A 14,581-nucleotide genomic window follows, 5' to 3' on the forward strand; every position below is an offset into this window, starting at 1 on the left:
CTTAAGGTCCTTTCCAACCCTAACTGTTCTATGATTGTATGATTCTATGAACACAGGGTGATGATCTGAAATGAGCAGGACAAGGATGGTGAAGTATAAACAATGATGAAGGGCAGAGGCTGGGCACAGCACAGCACCCAGCTCTGCCCCCAAGCACCTCCAGCCAGGCTGCACCTCCCCATCTGATCCTCTGCCTACAGGCATGGGCTGGTGGGGAGAGGGAAGGTGGGAAGAGCAGGATATGCATCCTCACTTTCCTCTGCTTGGGATTTTTAGTAACAGCAAATACTCTGCACAGACCATACCCTTTAATTAAATTGCAATTCTACTTAGTTTTTGATGAGACAAAACTGGTTTTGGGTTTTAGTGAGTCTTCTGTTTTGTTCAAGCCCATGTTCCCTCCCCTCACTCTGCTGCTGCTGCTGCCCACAGAAATGGTCCTAAGCTATCCCTGACTTCAGCATCTTCCACAGTGGCAGCTAAACAGTGCCAAGACAATAAAGGTGAGATGGACAGCTCGGATTAATCTCAATATTACTACTCTGGGTGCTAATTCTGTCTGTATGTAGTGTCAAAACAATCTGTAGTAAAGTAAGAAGAGAAGCATCCTGAACCCTCAACTCACAGGGCTGAAAATAGCAGGAGCTCGGAAGAAGGTATTTGGCAGACAAAGAATACAAGAGTGATTCTCATCTCTGCAATTTCATTTCAATGGGTTGAGATATGAGTCCAGTGCAGGAACACTGTTCCAAAGCCATAATTAAAATCAGATTTCAGGAGGAAGCATCATAAGTTGCTTATTATTTCTGGAATCTCTAGGTACTAAAAATGTCCCCAGACTACTCGCCAGTACAAGGCTGCTGGAGGAAGCCCCCTCCTCTCCCTAATTTTTTCCAGGTCAGCAGTAAGCTATGAAGGCTTCGGAAGCCACTTAAACTCACACAAAAGCTTCAGCCTGATGTTTTTACATTTTCCAACAGCAATGAGAGGTTATATAAACTGAAGTGCAGGTCACATCCCTCTGAAGGTTTCTTTGGCTGCAAAAGCCCACGGTCGTTTCAAGAGGAGAAGATGCCCATGGAGATCCCCAGCACAAATGCACCTAACCCCGTGCAGAAAACCATCATTCTCCCCAGCTGCTGGTTACAGTTTTGCTCATCTTCTTTTGGCATCTTCTCAATCCCTGTGGCCAGGCAACACTGAGAGTTACCAAAACCCAGTCGCAGGGTAGGAGCTGAGCATGCAATCATCATGGCTGTCATATGGTACCGAGCTATGATTCGGTCACCTCCCTCAGCCAAAGGAGGATCAGCCAAGGGATTCTTTAAAGATTTTAGTTATATCATTAAAGATCAGCACCCAAGAACTGCTGAACTCTCTCCAGCAGCTTCCAGAGATCCACCAAGAAAACACCATCAACCCCAGGAGTTACACCAGGCAATCCCATCCCACTGGGAAGAGACACAACGAGCAGAGGACATTACGCACTGCAGCACCATATGACTGTGTGGAAGCCTTCGTGCTCCTAGGACTTAGGTAATGGGGAAGAAGGGCCATCATCTCCTTCGAGCACACATCTGGAGTGCATTTGTGTGCCTTCCAGCCCTGCTTCCCCAGATGGACAGATGCCTGAAACCAGCAGTGGGGTCGTCTGCTGGTGCAAGTGCCGTCAGCTCAGCTGACTGCATAAAATGAGCTGTAAAAGGCACATTTTGCCCTGAATAGCAACGGTAGCTTCCCTGGAATTATTTTTGATGGGAGTTAAAAAAAAACCCACTCATTCAGCTTCTGAGCTCAAAGTAAGGCACAGAGCATTCAAAAGCAATCAGTAATCATGGCAGAAAACTGAATGATGGCAATCTACCAACAGTGAAATTAAATGTTAACTTTCCACACAAATCCTTTTAGGCTGCATATTTATATATTTAGTAATAAAAACCATATTCATGACCATTGTCAGCTGTAAAAGTTCTACAGTAATAACAACACCACTAATGGAAACTGAAACTGGAATAACATTGCCTGGATCAGTAGTTTCATCGCTGATGACTTCTCTAAAATGATTCTATTTTTCTATGCAAAAGACATTAGATTAAACTCCAGAAGAGTCCTACAGACAGACTGAGGATGTACCTGATAGAAAAACCAGAGCCACACTTCAATCTGAGTTTTTAAATCAAAGTGCTTACATGATGCTACATTATGACCCATAATTAGTATGGTTCTGAGGCAGCATGTCTGTTTTTAAGGATTCAAAGCATGACTGACAAGGTGTTTTTATATTCAACCACAACTTTCAATTACAGATTGTCTCCAGGAGAGATCTTTCTTCCCAATTAATAGGGAAAAATAGCTTTAGCATTACCAGAAAGGACACGTTGCCAGCCCCCTTTATTTCTTTCATGTAGATCTGATTCAGCATCAGTCAGAAGCGTTAGTAAACACAAGCAATCTGTGCTCTCACTTTTGGTACCATCTTCCACAGGTACATTGTGAAAAGCCTCCAAAACCTGCTGACTGAGGTTTCATCTTGCAAAGTACCAGAATTATATTAAACACTGTCTATCAATGAGCTAAAATGCTACTATTTTAAGGGGAAAAAAAATGCAGAGAAAGAGCTTAATAGATATTCATGTATTCTCTCTCAGTCATGCAGGAAAGTTCATGACTCATGACAAGGGATGAAGGATGATGTATTTTAAAGCCAGAATGTGAAACTAAATTACACTTTTAATTGGGAATTCAATTTTTCCCCATCAACTCCAAATATCAGAGTACACGCTTGTCTATCATTTACCACTGAAGACTGACAAGACGTCCTTTAGGAGGTGCAAATAAATGGGGAGCTTTGTCAAGTCTCTTAGTTTTTCCTTAATGAATTATTTAACTTTGTCTTCACAAGTTAAGCAGCAGTATCTACATTCTGTCAGCGTCTGGTATGTCATCCCCAAAAACGTGTTGCTGTGGCAGATCAGGCTCTACATGCACTACAAATATCGAATTTGAGATCAAATCCCCTTTCACTGGGTATGAAACTACCGCAAGTTTTGAGATTGCCAGAACGCGCTTGTTGCGATTCTGCCTGCTTCTGGTTCTGTAACTGGCGTTTTGTGATTTGGTTTCTGATATTATCTGTGACAAAGACGCTGACAACCTCAGATGGGACAGTGCTTTCCCCCATATGTACAATACAATAGTGTGGAAAACAGTGGAAACTTTCCAAAGCCAACTTGTGACACAAAATCTGAGCTGTGGAGAAACCCTGTGGTAAGAGGAGGCATGAAACTTGTAGGTGCTCCCAAAAACCCTAATGAGCTGGGTTAATGGATAGCATTTAAGCACACTTAAATCAGGACTTCAACACCACAGCATTGTGCCTCGGATTAAGGGTTTACAGAGCTGAACCTCAAATAAACCTCTTTCAAATGCAAATGTTTGGGAAAGAAATCACCCCTAATACCTTTCCTCTGCCTATGGGGCTCAGCCAGGCCAGTCAGTGCTAACCTGGATGTGGAATGATAACTGGAGCATCAGCAGGGAAAAGGGGCAGGACTCCCTGTGTGATGTCTAAATGTCCCAAGGAACGGCATACAGTGAGAACTTGGCCTGTGTGGAGCTCAGTGATGGGTAAACATGGATAGCTACCTGGGTTTCCTCATGCAGTTGTCACCTTGAGATTTGGAACTAAATTGCCAATCCAGCTCTGGCTTTGCTATCTCATGTACTTGTTCAGGAATATATGCAGTGCAAATAAATACAGACTAGGATAAAATATCCCGTGTCTGTGTCAATTCACTTCCCCTCCACTGAAAACACAACCCATGTGTGGAGCCCAAGCTGCCCTGTCGTGCTGTGTATCGCTATTGTAGAACTGCATAATCAACGCTGTATTTTAACCAAACTGGAGGCAATTAGTTCCCCTCACTCCTCAAAGACCTGAGCTACAGATGTTCTGCCTCCCTTGCCAGAGCGAGGGACTTGAAAACTATCATAAACAAGCACAGCTCATTTAAAAGAATCATTTCATCTTGAAAGGGACACATCTCTCTTTTTTATGCCTGTGTAAATCAAAATGGGCTTGATCGATTCTGCTGAAAGTTCCACAAAGACGCGACGTGTGTGCTAAGATGAGGCAAGAGGAATTTTGACTTGGCTGAAAACAGAGAATTGAGTCCCACCCTCATGGAGCTTTCCTCTAAATGTATTCCTCTCTCATTTCTACCAGTCTAACTCCATGCAGATGATGCTCTTTCATTGTTCATGGGTTTCAGAGTCTGCCCAGAGAACCAAGACTGAAGCAACCACAGGTTTGGGATGAGACAGCTCACAAAGCCCTGAGGACACCTGCAGTTCACAAATATCACATTCAGACAGAAACAGAACTTATGCTGCCCCTTGTTATTAAGCAGAAGCTCCAATTGGGCCTCACAGAATCACAGAATGGTTTGGGTTGGAAAGGACCTTAAGATCATCCAGTTCCAAACCCCTGCCATGGGCAGGGATGCCTCACACTAGGCCACGTCACCCACAGCTCTGTTCAACCTGGCCTTGAACACTGCCAGGGATGGGGCAGCCACAGCTTCTCTGTGCCAGTGCCTCAACACTCTCACAGTAAAGAACTTCTTCCTTATATCCAACCTGAACTTCCCTGTTTCAGTTTGAACCCATCACCCCTTGCCCTATCACTGCAGTCCCTGATGAAGAGTCCCTCCCAGCATCCTTGTAGCTCCCTTCAGATACTGGAAGCTGCTATGAGGTCTCCATGCAGCTTCTCTTCTCCTGGCCGAACAGCCCCAGCTTTCTCACCCTGTCTCATCACTTCACTGGAAGTAAAAAATTAAAAAGACCCATACTTACAACACGTTTATGCTCTTGTTACACTTGCTGTACACACCAGAACGCTAATCATAACAGCCCTAAGCAACCCTGCAGAGCCTTAGCACGCTCCTTGCTCTATGGCTCTATTAGGTAGGAGTGAAAGGGTGAATAATAATATTCACAGCTTCCCTGCCAACAGGAAAATGTAAATATTTCTTTAAAGTGCTTACAAGACAAACGTACAGTACATCTGAAAAATGTCCCCCTCAGTATTTAAACTAAATCCTCCTTTTTCACCTGACAAACCTGACCTTACAGCATGGCAGCTAAGTGAGCCATTCATTTCACTTCAAAATCTCAGTCCTCTGCTTAAGAACCAGAGACGAGCTGACAAACAGGATGGATAATGTGGTCTCTCCAGAAACATTTTTCTCTGATTTAGCATGATTAAACCTAACATGTGCTTCTGTTGAGCCCTCGGCCAGCATGTGGAAAGCAGGGGGTAAAGAAGTCTCAAGCCAGTTCTCAGCCTCAGTAAGATGGAGAAAACTGGAATTCTAGAGTATTTATAGAATCATGGAATAATTTGGGTTGGAAAGGACCTTAAAGCTCAACCAGTTCCAACCCCTGCCACGGGCAGGGACACCTTCCACTAGAGCAGCTTGCTCCAAGCCCCTGTGTCCAACCTGGCCTTGAACACTGCCAGGGATGGGGCAGCCACAGCTTCTCTGGGCACCCTGTGCCAGCGCCTCAGCACCCTCACAGGGAAGAATAGTTTCCTTATATCTAATCTAAACCTCCCCTCTTTCAGCCTAAAGTCATTCCTCCTTGTCCTGTCACTACAACAACCTGGTTTTCACCAACCTGGTTTTTACCAACCTGCTCTTCCAAGAAAAGAGAAAAGATAGTCCAGCCATTGAGACCACTGACTTGAAATACATCCCCAGGGGCAACGCAGGTGAAGGAGTTTGGCTATTCACTACAGCCACAGACAACAGGACAAGAAGCAGTGGTCTGCAGTGGAAGGAGGATCAGGCTCTCCACACCATCAAGTGGCAGAGCCATCACATAGATGAACCTGTCAAACTGCAGTTTAAATCAGATCCTTCCTATCTGCAGATTGCTCTGCAACACTGCAAGCATGCATTTGATTTGATCTGTGCAATTTTAACACTCTACAGCATGTTCTTAAGTAGGTGCTATGTTTCATCTGAGAGGTGAAGAGGATGAGAATGGTTGTATTTTGGGATGTCTGCATTATTATTCGGAAGTTTATCTACAATTAGCATCTGGAGTTGTATTTTACACTTAAAACCCAAACAAAAAAGCCCTTTTATACCATAAATGTGCACAAATACAACATAATCATTGTCACACACAAGGGCAGCAGTGTGAGCCACTGTGGCTCATGCTCCTTTACAGCATGATTTATAATTTAATATTCCCTGTGATTCTATGTGCCTAGCAAAAAAATATTAACTAAAACATAGCAAAGAGGTTCCCCACATATCTCAACCTCAGGAATGCAGCTTTCCTGGTCATAAAGACTGGAGAGCGAGCATCTGTGTTAGCACAGCTAATTAAAGTGTAAGAAAAACCTCTCCTCTATCTGACTTGTGAAGTTGATAACACGTAAGTTATAACTTGTATAAGACATGATAAACTCTGTCCTTCACCAAAAGAAATGCACTTCTAACATGACTTAGTGTAAACAGATCTCAGGGTCTAGCAGCTTCTAATCAGAGGCAGCTCCGTAATGGACTTGTTGAGCGGTGACATTTCCTACAACACTTGGCACACGTTGAATAATGATGCTGTTGTGCTTAAACCAGATAAGGTTCAATACTAACACAGGGAACAAAGTGTTGGGTTTTTGACTGCATTAAGCCACAATTTACAAACACGAACCTGAAATGTTTGACATATGAGGGAAGAAGAGCCACCAGGAGAACACTGGAAAGGATCTTGGGCTTCAAGCTTTAAGTTTTTAAGGGGAAAACTCACTTTAACATCACCTTTGAATGAAGTGACTCATCACTAGTCAGTCGAAAAAGGAAAGAGTCAATGGTTACAACTGATGGCCAAGAGGCCCGTTCAGATGGGACACAAAGATGGAAGGATTAGTGTACAATAGCTTGGTTCTCTCCAGCTCACGGGGCTCTACCCCCCGGCGAGGAGCTGACATGAGAGGATAAGACAACTCCATTAAGGAGCCCGTATCACTTCTCCGCAGCTCTCCCCACAAGCAGATGGAGCAGCTATTTAGCCAAATGCACCGTGACTCCTGGTTTATACATGAGCATCTGGGATGTTTCCTGACGTGGGGCGATGTACAATGTACTCCGATTTATCAACTGTCCCACGTGCAATTAAAGATCCAGATAAGTAATTCGGTGGTAAAGGCCCCTTGGCTGAGCTGAAAAGCACCAAGGCGTGAGGGGTCAAGTGTTTCTGCGGGATTTATATTTACCAAACAGAGCTGCCTGCAAAGGAATGTCCCCATTGAGCTGTGGCAGAATTAGGTCCGAGGAGGAGTGAGCTGAAGGCACTAGCTGGATAGCTTAGCAATTTCTTTGTTTCAACTGAAACGAATTTGAATGCAATGTCAGAGGTATTAAAACAACCCTCTTTATTGCCCTAAGAAACAAAATAGAGATGTAGTTAGAGCTGTATAATTTCCTGCTAATACACATTTTGATCTGAGGATAATGTGCAGTATCACCATTTTTCTGCGCATTGTACAAAAGGCCTCTAATACCTAAGAACCATTTAATCAACATCCTATGCAGGCAGTGAAGAGATAATTGAAATATAAGTACTGTCATCCATATCCCCTTTGGGAAAGTGACACAGTAAGCATTATATCATTCCATTAGACCATCCTTTGATGTGGGTTTTATTCTCATTAAACTATGTTTTAGCCTCAAGGTTTCTTCCTCCCCCCCCCCCCCCCCACTTCTCCATGACGTGACCATGCCAGAAAGCCCTCACCCATCCCGTTGTTCAAAGGGAAGAAGTACATTTTTACAAGCAATTGTACATGTCAGAAATATCAAGCTGCCTTCTTAATTTCTTGTTTACCAAACAGAGTCAATGACAGCTTCTGGAAAACACAGGGTGGAAAAAAACCCCAGGGAAGCCAGGGGGGTGGTGGTGGGGAAGGAATGCATTTACTTGTTTTCAAATAATAAAGCCTGAATACAAGCAGGAGAGAAAGGAAAAAAAAAGGCAGCCGTGGTGGTGTCTGCTTTGAATTGTGCCCTGTTTAAACAAGAGGAAAGCCTCCCACTGAAAAAAGAAACATTTTTATCATTCACAAAGATCTCAGGGCAGTCCCTTTAAAATGAGGTATTTTCTAAACAAAATAGTGGAATGTTTCCCTGCAGGGAACGAGCATCTGATCCCCTAAAAATGATTATTCTTGAAGAACTGTAGATTTATGGAGGTTTTGTTTTATTTGTTTTAACTTAAGTCGAATGAAACCTGTCTGAAATGACCACCCAAGGGAGCAGCCCAGCCAGCCTAAGCACAGGCTGCTCTTTAAATGGGAACCAAAGTTGTACCCAAACCCTTGGGGGGGTTTTAAACTCCTGGCTTAAAGCAGGGCTGGCTAAACGCTTAATGCAGGCTTCAGCCTAAGCCGAGGATGGATTGCTTCTCACTTACATCAGTGGAGCTCCACTAACATCAGTAGGAACCTTCCGGATTCACATTTGTGTTAGCAAGCAAAGAATCAAGCTAATTACACCGAGTTATCAACAGTGATTACAGGAGGATGTTTTTCCTTAAGATGCACACAGATTTGTTCAGCATGTTCTGGTTTTGGTACACTTGTAATTGTAAGCTCTACTACAGGTAACTGAGAGGAAAACTCAGCTTTACATAGAACTACTCTAGAGTCACGGTGTGGTTTTGAACAAATAGGGAAAGTCTGACATGTTTAAGACTGTCCAAGTTACACAGTTGCAATTATAACTACAATCAGTTAATAAAAGAGAAACATCACTAACTTAGGAGGTCTTTTTGGTCTCATTCTTCAAGAGTTTGGCTTATAGCTGAAACCGATCAAAGTCAACATTCCACTCTGAAATGTCAACAAGGAGAAAAGCATTACTGCCTCCATTAACTGCAATAACCACCAACCCCGGCCATAAGAAGCTCACATACAGAACACAGGTCCTTATGCATTGCTAAGTGAGGAAGTTAATGGGATTCTAGGAAAAAATAGTCCCCAAACAACATGAAGATTTATTTCTTCAAAGGCATCCCAGGCATTACCTGTGTTGTGCCACCTTCTGCCACGTTAATAGACTTAAACTTCTTCACTGGGCAAGGAAAAGCAAGTTTGAGAGTGCAAATATTCCATGTAAGGAGAATTTAACTAAATCCTATAGTGCATTATTCTCACATTGAAGGTTATGAGACCAGACTGGATAAAGCCTGGAGCAACCAGGTCTGACCTAAGAGCAGATCAGTCTGCAGGACTTCTCCTAAGGTTCTGATGCAGGACCATCCTGACACTGCCTGTATAGTGCTTCACAGCCCGGGGGACATGAAACCTGGGGGTAAAGCAAGGCAGAAACCCCATCCCCACTCCCTGGCAGACCCTGCAGCTAAACCCAAAGGACTTGGCATACAAAACAGCTGCAAGACACAAAATGCTGTGGGGACAGAACTGAAAGGTGTCCACACAGCCATGACTTGGTTATTTAGAATGTGCTGGTCGAGACCTTTTTCTTTAAGATGAAAAAGCATTCCTGTACAACTATTACATTTTTTATGGGTGCTTAGCACAGCAGCTCCAGCAGTACTTGAAGTTCATAAACCTGGTCGCTTTTTAACCGGAGCATGTGCAGTTCTGTGTAGTGGGGCAATCAAAACTGTCACTTGGTACAATATAATGGAGCAGGACACTTGTCATCGTCGAGGCTAAGCTCACTCAGCTACTGCAGCTAATACTAGAGATTTATTTAAACTCACCTGCAGGAATATTAAATCCATTACCTTAAAAAGCAATAGGAATAAATCAGACCCAACAGGAAACCAGGCAAAGCTGCTGCCATTTCAGTCCAAACTTTGTCTGAGCCCATGACATTTTTCCTTGTCAATGACATTAATAGCAGGAAAAATAATATCAGCTGTTGTTACAATGCAAAACACAAACACACTCAACGGGTCTAACACTGCAGCCCAAGTATGACGAACATCTCAAGCTGTTTGGATTTCCAAACAAGACTTGAGGGGTCAGAGGAGGGAAGGAGGACATGTGGGCAGGCTGGAATGATGGATGGCATTTAGTGGCATGCTGTGTTTGGGTCTCCTCTTGTTATTTTTCCAACAGGATGTCTCTGATTACTCTCTGAATAGAGAGTAAGGATGGTTACATCTCGTTGCTCAAAGGAACCATTTTTTCCAGAGCCTTACAAATTAAATAGGCCATTGTAAAGCAAAGCAGTCAATGATCTATCAGGTGCTGTTTGTCATAAATCTAGCAACAGTGTCAGAAGATTCCCCTGGGGCATCACAGTAGATTTGGGGCTGGCAAATAAGGTGCGTGTACTCTTGTGCCTATGCACTGCAGACCCCAGCTCTGCAGTCCTCTGTCATTGCCTGTATGGTTTGATCCAGACCAAAAGGTATAAAATATACACAGCAGAGGCACACAGAGGCTCTAACTATTTCGGTCTTAAAGTTGATGCGGTATGGAGAGGACTTCACAAAGGATGGAGAACAACTGCTTTTCCAAACCCCATCCTTACAGAACTGGCTCCTGGCTCACAGGGTGCAGACCAAAGCTGCCAAACTTAAACACTTCTTGAGTGTCACCAGTAAGATAAAGACACTCTGTCCCCAGCCGAACCTCTGATTCACACTCCACACTGCAGCCCTGGCCACAGAGCATTTCTTTGGAAGCTACTGAGGCTCCTCACTGATGCCAAAGGAAACTACAAGTCCTCAGCAACTTGTAGAAAAGGCTGAGATGAAGGGAACTGGGAACCATGTGATTGTGTATGCAGGGAAATGAGCACACACAAGTGTTGCCATAAAGGACAGGACGTGTTGTTTTTCAAACAAACCCAGGTTTCAAATAAAGTGAAGGCTTCAGGCAGAAAGGAAGGGGAGACATGTTGGAAGAAGGGGCAGTCAGAACTGCCAGTTGATCTTAAACCTAAATAAACTTGGGGCTGAAGCTGCAAATGGAGGCCATGCAGTGAAACACACGGGAATCATTTCTCCACACCAGCACAGCATAACATTTCCTAATGAGCCAGCTCCATGAATTAGCTTATCTAAACTAAAGGCGCCAGCTCATCCAGGGACTGGATGACTCAGGAACACCAAGGACCTCTCACTGGGGGTTACCAGCTTGATTCTGGCCCAAGCTCAAAGCGTCTAAGAACTGTCCTCGTGATGCCACAACCTCTATTAAGAATGCCACTGGTCTCAGTGCAGTTTCTCAGTGGGCAGAAGTTCATATCAAAGCCATCACCAAAAGGCTTTCCAAGGAGCTGCAGTGAGACAGTGTGATGGAGAGTTAACAACCTTCTCATTCTTTCAAAGGGACCTCAGGACTGGACCATGCAAAAACTGCAACCCCACCTGGCCAGTTCTGTAACAAGGACGACGTGGAATAAATAAAAAGGAAGGAAAGAAATTAAAAGCCACAGGAAATCACAATGTATTTACAAACAGAGTAGACGAAGACGGATCAGAAAATGATGCCTCATTTGCGCTGGATATCACAGATGTTGCAACACAGCACAGTTAAAAAAGCAGCAAGCATTTTATGACATGAAGTAGCTAAAGAGAAGAAAATGTCAGAACTTAAATGTCACACAAATGTGGGGCAAGAGCTCTAGCCATACCCCAAGCTCTCTGCATGCCTTCCCAGAGCCAAGACACCAGACTCTTACACACAGCTTATCCATCTTGGTCTGGTCAGGTTTTGACTAGTTTTAGCAGAACCATTTAAGGGTTTTATTTAATCAGCCAGGAAGGAAAGCGTTCAAGGAACACCAGGGAATATGTGGCAAAATATAACAAGGTTAGATCACTTGCACTGGATTATTCTCCTCTGGCACACCGCAGAAGAAATAACCCCAGTCAAGGTCTGCATGTTCATGTCTACAGGGAACGAGAGCGGCATTATTCAAGGTAAGTGACACTTTAAAGAACTTTAAATTAGCTGTTGACAGTCAGGTAGATAGATTGATGAGTGATTACACAAAGTCCCCAACATTACCATTTTGTGGTGAAAGCAAATATGAAGGGAGGGGGAAGTAAGAAAATCCATTAAATATGGGTTTGCCAATCCGTGGTGCATTCGGATGACAGTGGAGTTCATTTAAGGACACCAGGAACTTGTAACACAAATTGCTTTCTCCGAATCCAAAGTTGGCAGAAAGTTTCCTAGCTGTGTTTTTGACTCCGGAAACACTGCAATGCTACTGCACTATGATAAAAACAAACACTAGAACACCCCCCATCATCTTTCTTCCTAATGAGCGTTGCTTCTTCCAAAGCTAAAGGACCACATGCAAGTGGAGCAGCAGTGCAGCTCCCCTGTACAGCACGGTTAGGGCTGCCTTAGTGTATCTACAACAGCTGCCCTCACTGCAGTGGTCCCTAAAATATGTTTTTAAGTAAAATTAACTCAACTCAGGCATCTGTAATTAGCACCATCCTCGAGAACAAATGGGACCAAGTTTATTGAAGCACTCTAGCTATTTACAATGAGAGTGAATTTACCCCGAGGTTCACTTGACTATTTTGTCTCAATTTTCTTGTAATTTCATCCATCACGTTTTTTTCAGCCCTCCAAAGGTGATGGATAAAACACAGAAATAAATAGGACCAACTGTTCGCAGAAGCCTAAGGGAAAACATAATTTTGTTATAAATAATCCTTGGCACAAATCATGGAAACGCAATACTAAAATTGTTTGTTGAATCATTTATGAATCGGGCCTTCAGTTTTAGTTTGCAAATAAGCTGGAGGTTTCTGGTGATGTTCTTTTTCACTTTGCTTTTTTAGCTGGGAAACAGCCTTTGAGAAACTGAACTGATATATAATCCAGAAAACAGAGTGAATCAAGGATTTTTGCTTTATCCAAGGGATTCCCTATGCTAATAAAAGGCTTTTTTTTTGGGAGGTGGAGAGGGAAGGATTTACTTACGGATGATAATAAACTAAATGATGTCAAAATTCTACTTTCTTTTCGTAAGATGCCACCATTGAAAGCATTCACCACATGCAAAAAAAGGCAAAGACAAGATGGTGTCTCACAAAACCACTATAAAAATGAGTTGCAGCTACCTCTGCTGGGAGATTCCAATGGATGTTCATGTTCTAACAGATATATGTGACTACTACAACCAATCTATGCATTTGTGTTTGTTCTTCGACGGGAAATATTGAAGATTTCATAGAATCATAGAAGGGCTTGGGTTAGAAAGGACCTTAAGATCATCCAGTTCCAACCCCCTGCCATGGGCAGGGACACCTCCCACTAAACCAGGGCACCCAAGGCTCTGTCCAACCTGGATTTGAACACTGCCAGGGATGGAGCATTCACAACCTCCCTGGACAGCCCGTTCCAGGGCCTCACCACCCTCACAGTAAAGAACTTCTTCATTATATCTAACCTGAACTTCCCTTGTGATAAACTAATGCAGAGGCTCAGTGGAACATAACCATGTGCTCCCACACGGTTCACGCAGATGTCACACATGAGGAAATACACAACATGACTGGAGATCCTGATGTCTTGACCAATTCAGTGTTTTAGAGCACAGCTGATGACCCAAACTCCCCCCATGAAAGTGATGAACACACAGAACTATGGCAAACCAGCAAGGTGCTAAGTTCTTTCGTCTGAGTTTCCTATTTTTTGTCATCTGAACAGAAAAAGAAGCTTGGAGATAGATAAAAGCAACGTGAAGACTCATTCCTCATTAGGCAGAGCAGGTGTGCAGAGCCTTACCTGATCTGTCCTCGCACCAGTGGTCTGTTTTTTGTCCTGTTCATATTTGAGTCAAACGGAACCTCAAAGAACTGTAATTAAAAAAAGAGAGAAGAGGAAGAATCAAAATGAAAGGATGCCGGAAAGGATGCCATGCGTGGAATGCGCTGTCTGCGTCTGCAGGTGCTTTCATCTCTAGGTTTGAAGGTTCAGAAATACAACAAAAATGGCAAATGCCTCTAAGGGAGCTTTGATAGTTTCTTGCATGAATGCTTTTGGCATCCCCTTAGAAAGAAAATCACCTGGAGGACACAAACAGTTTGTGCAAGTCCCCAAAAGTGAATCATTTGAAGTAGAGTTTGATTCCATGTTCTGTTCTCAACGGGCTTGACACAGCTTTTATATGTACATCGTTACATATACACATCCATACAGCCCCCAGTTTTATAGTAATACAAACAGCCCTTGCAAATATTGTGCTTCTGGTATTTAAAAGACAAACACTAATGTGTTTTTCAAGGCCATCTAACTTCTGAGAACCTATAACCCAGCCCAAAATCAATCAACTCTTGTAAAACGCTACTGAAACTGCACCAAGCGTCTAGTTCTAGCAGCAGGGAATGAACACACCATATGGTGTTATTTAATGTCACAACCCAATTTGACTTTAAACACCGCCTGTGGGAAAATTCAGGCAGCACTAGGTTCATGCTAGGAATTCCTGCAGGCTTTTGTATGATCCCTTTTATAAAGGATGCTCCTGGAAATGCACTTTGCCATACAGCAAAGTGTAAAGCCATT

At 43.3% G+C, this 14,581-nt stretch overlaps 1 protein-coding gene across 1 annotated transcript in view; it reads right to left on the reverse strand.

The window, feature by feature from the left end:
• Positions 1-14,581, reverse strand: part of LOC130595025 (protoheme IX farnesyltransferase, mitochondrial) — a 101,076-nt gene that overhangs the window by 18,844 nt on the left and 67,651 nt on the right. The window contains exon 5 of the mRNA XM_057401376.1: positions 13,802-13,872. Within this exon, the coding sequence (XP_057257359.1) occupies positions 13,802-13,872 (71 nt within the window). The remainder of the gene's footprint in view (positions 1-13,801; positions 13,873-14,581) is intronic.

This window comes from Pezoporus wallicus, unplaced genomic scaffold, assembly GCF_028554395.1.
Source record: "Pezoporus wallicus isolate ANWC-B61680 ecotype Strahan unplaced genomic scaffold, APGP_CSIRO_Pwel_v1 contig_8702, whole genome shotgun sequence".
In the NCBI taxonomy this organism is placed as follows: domain Eukaryota; kingdom Metazoa; phylum Chordata; class Aves; order Psittaciformes; family Psittacidae; genus Pezoporus; species Pezoporus wallicus.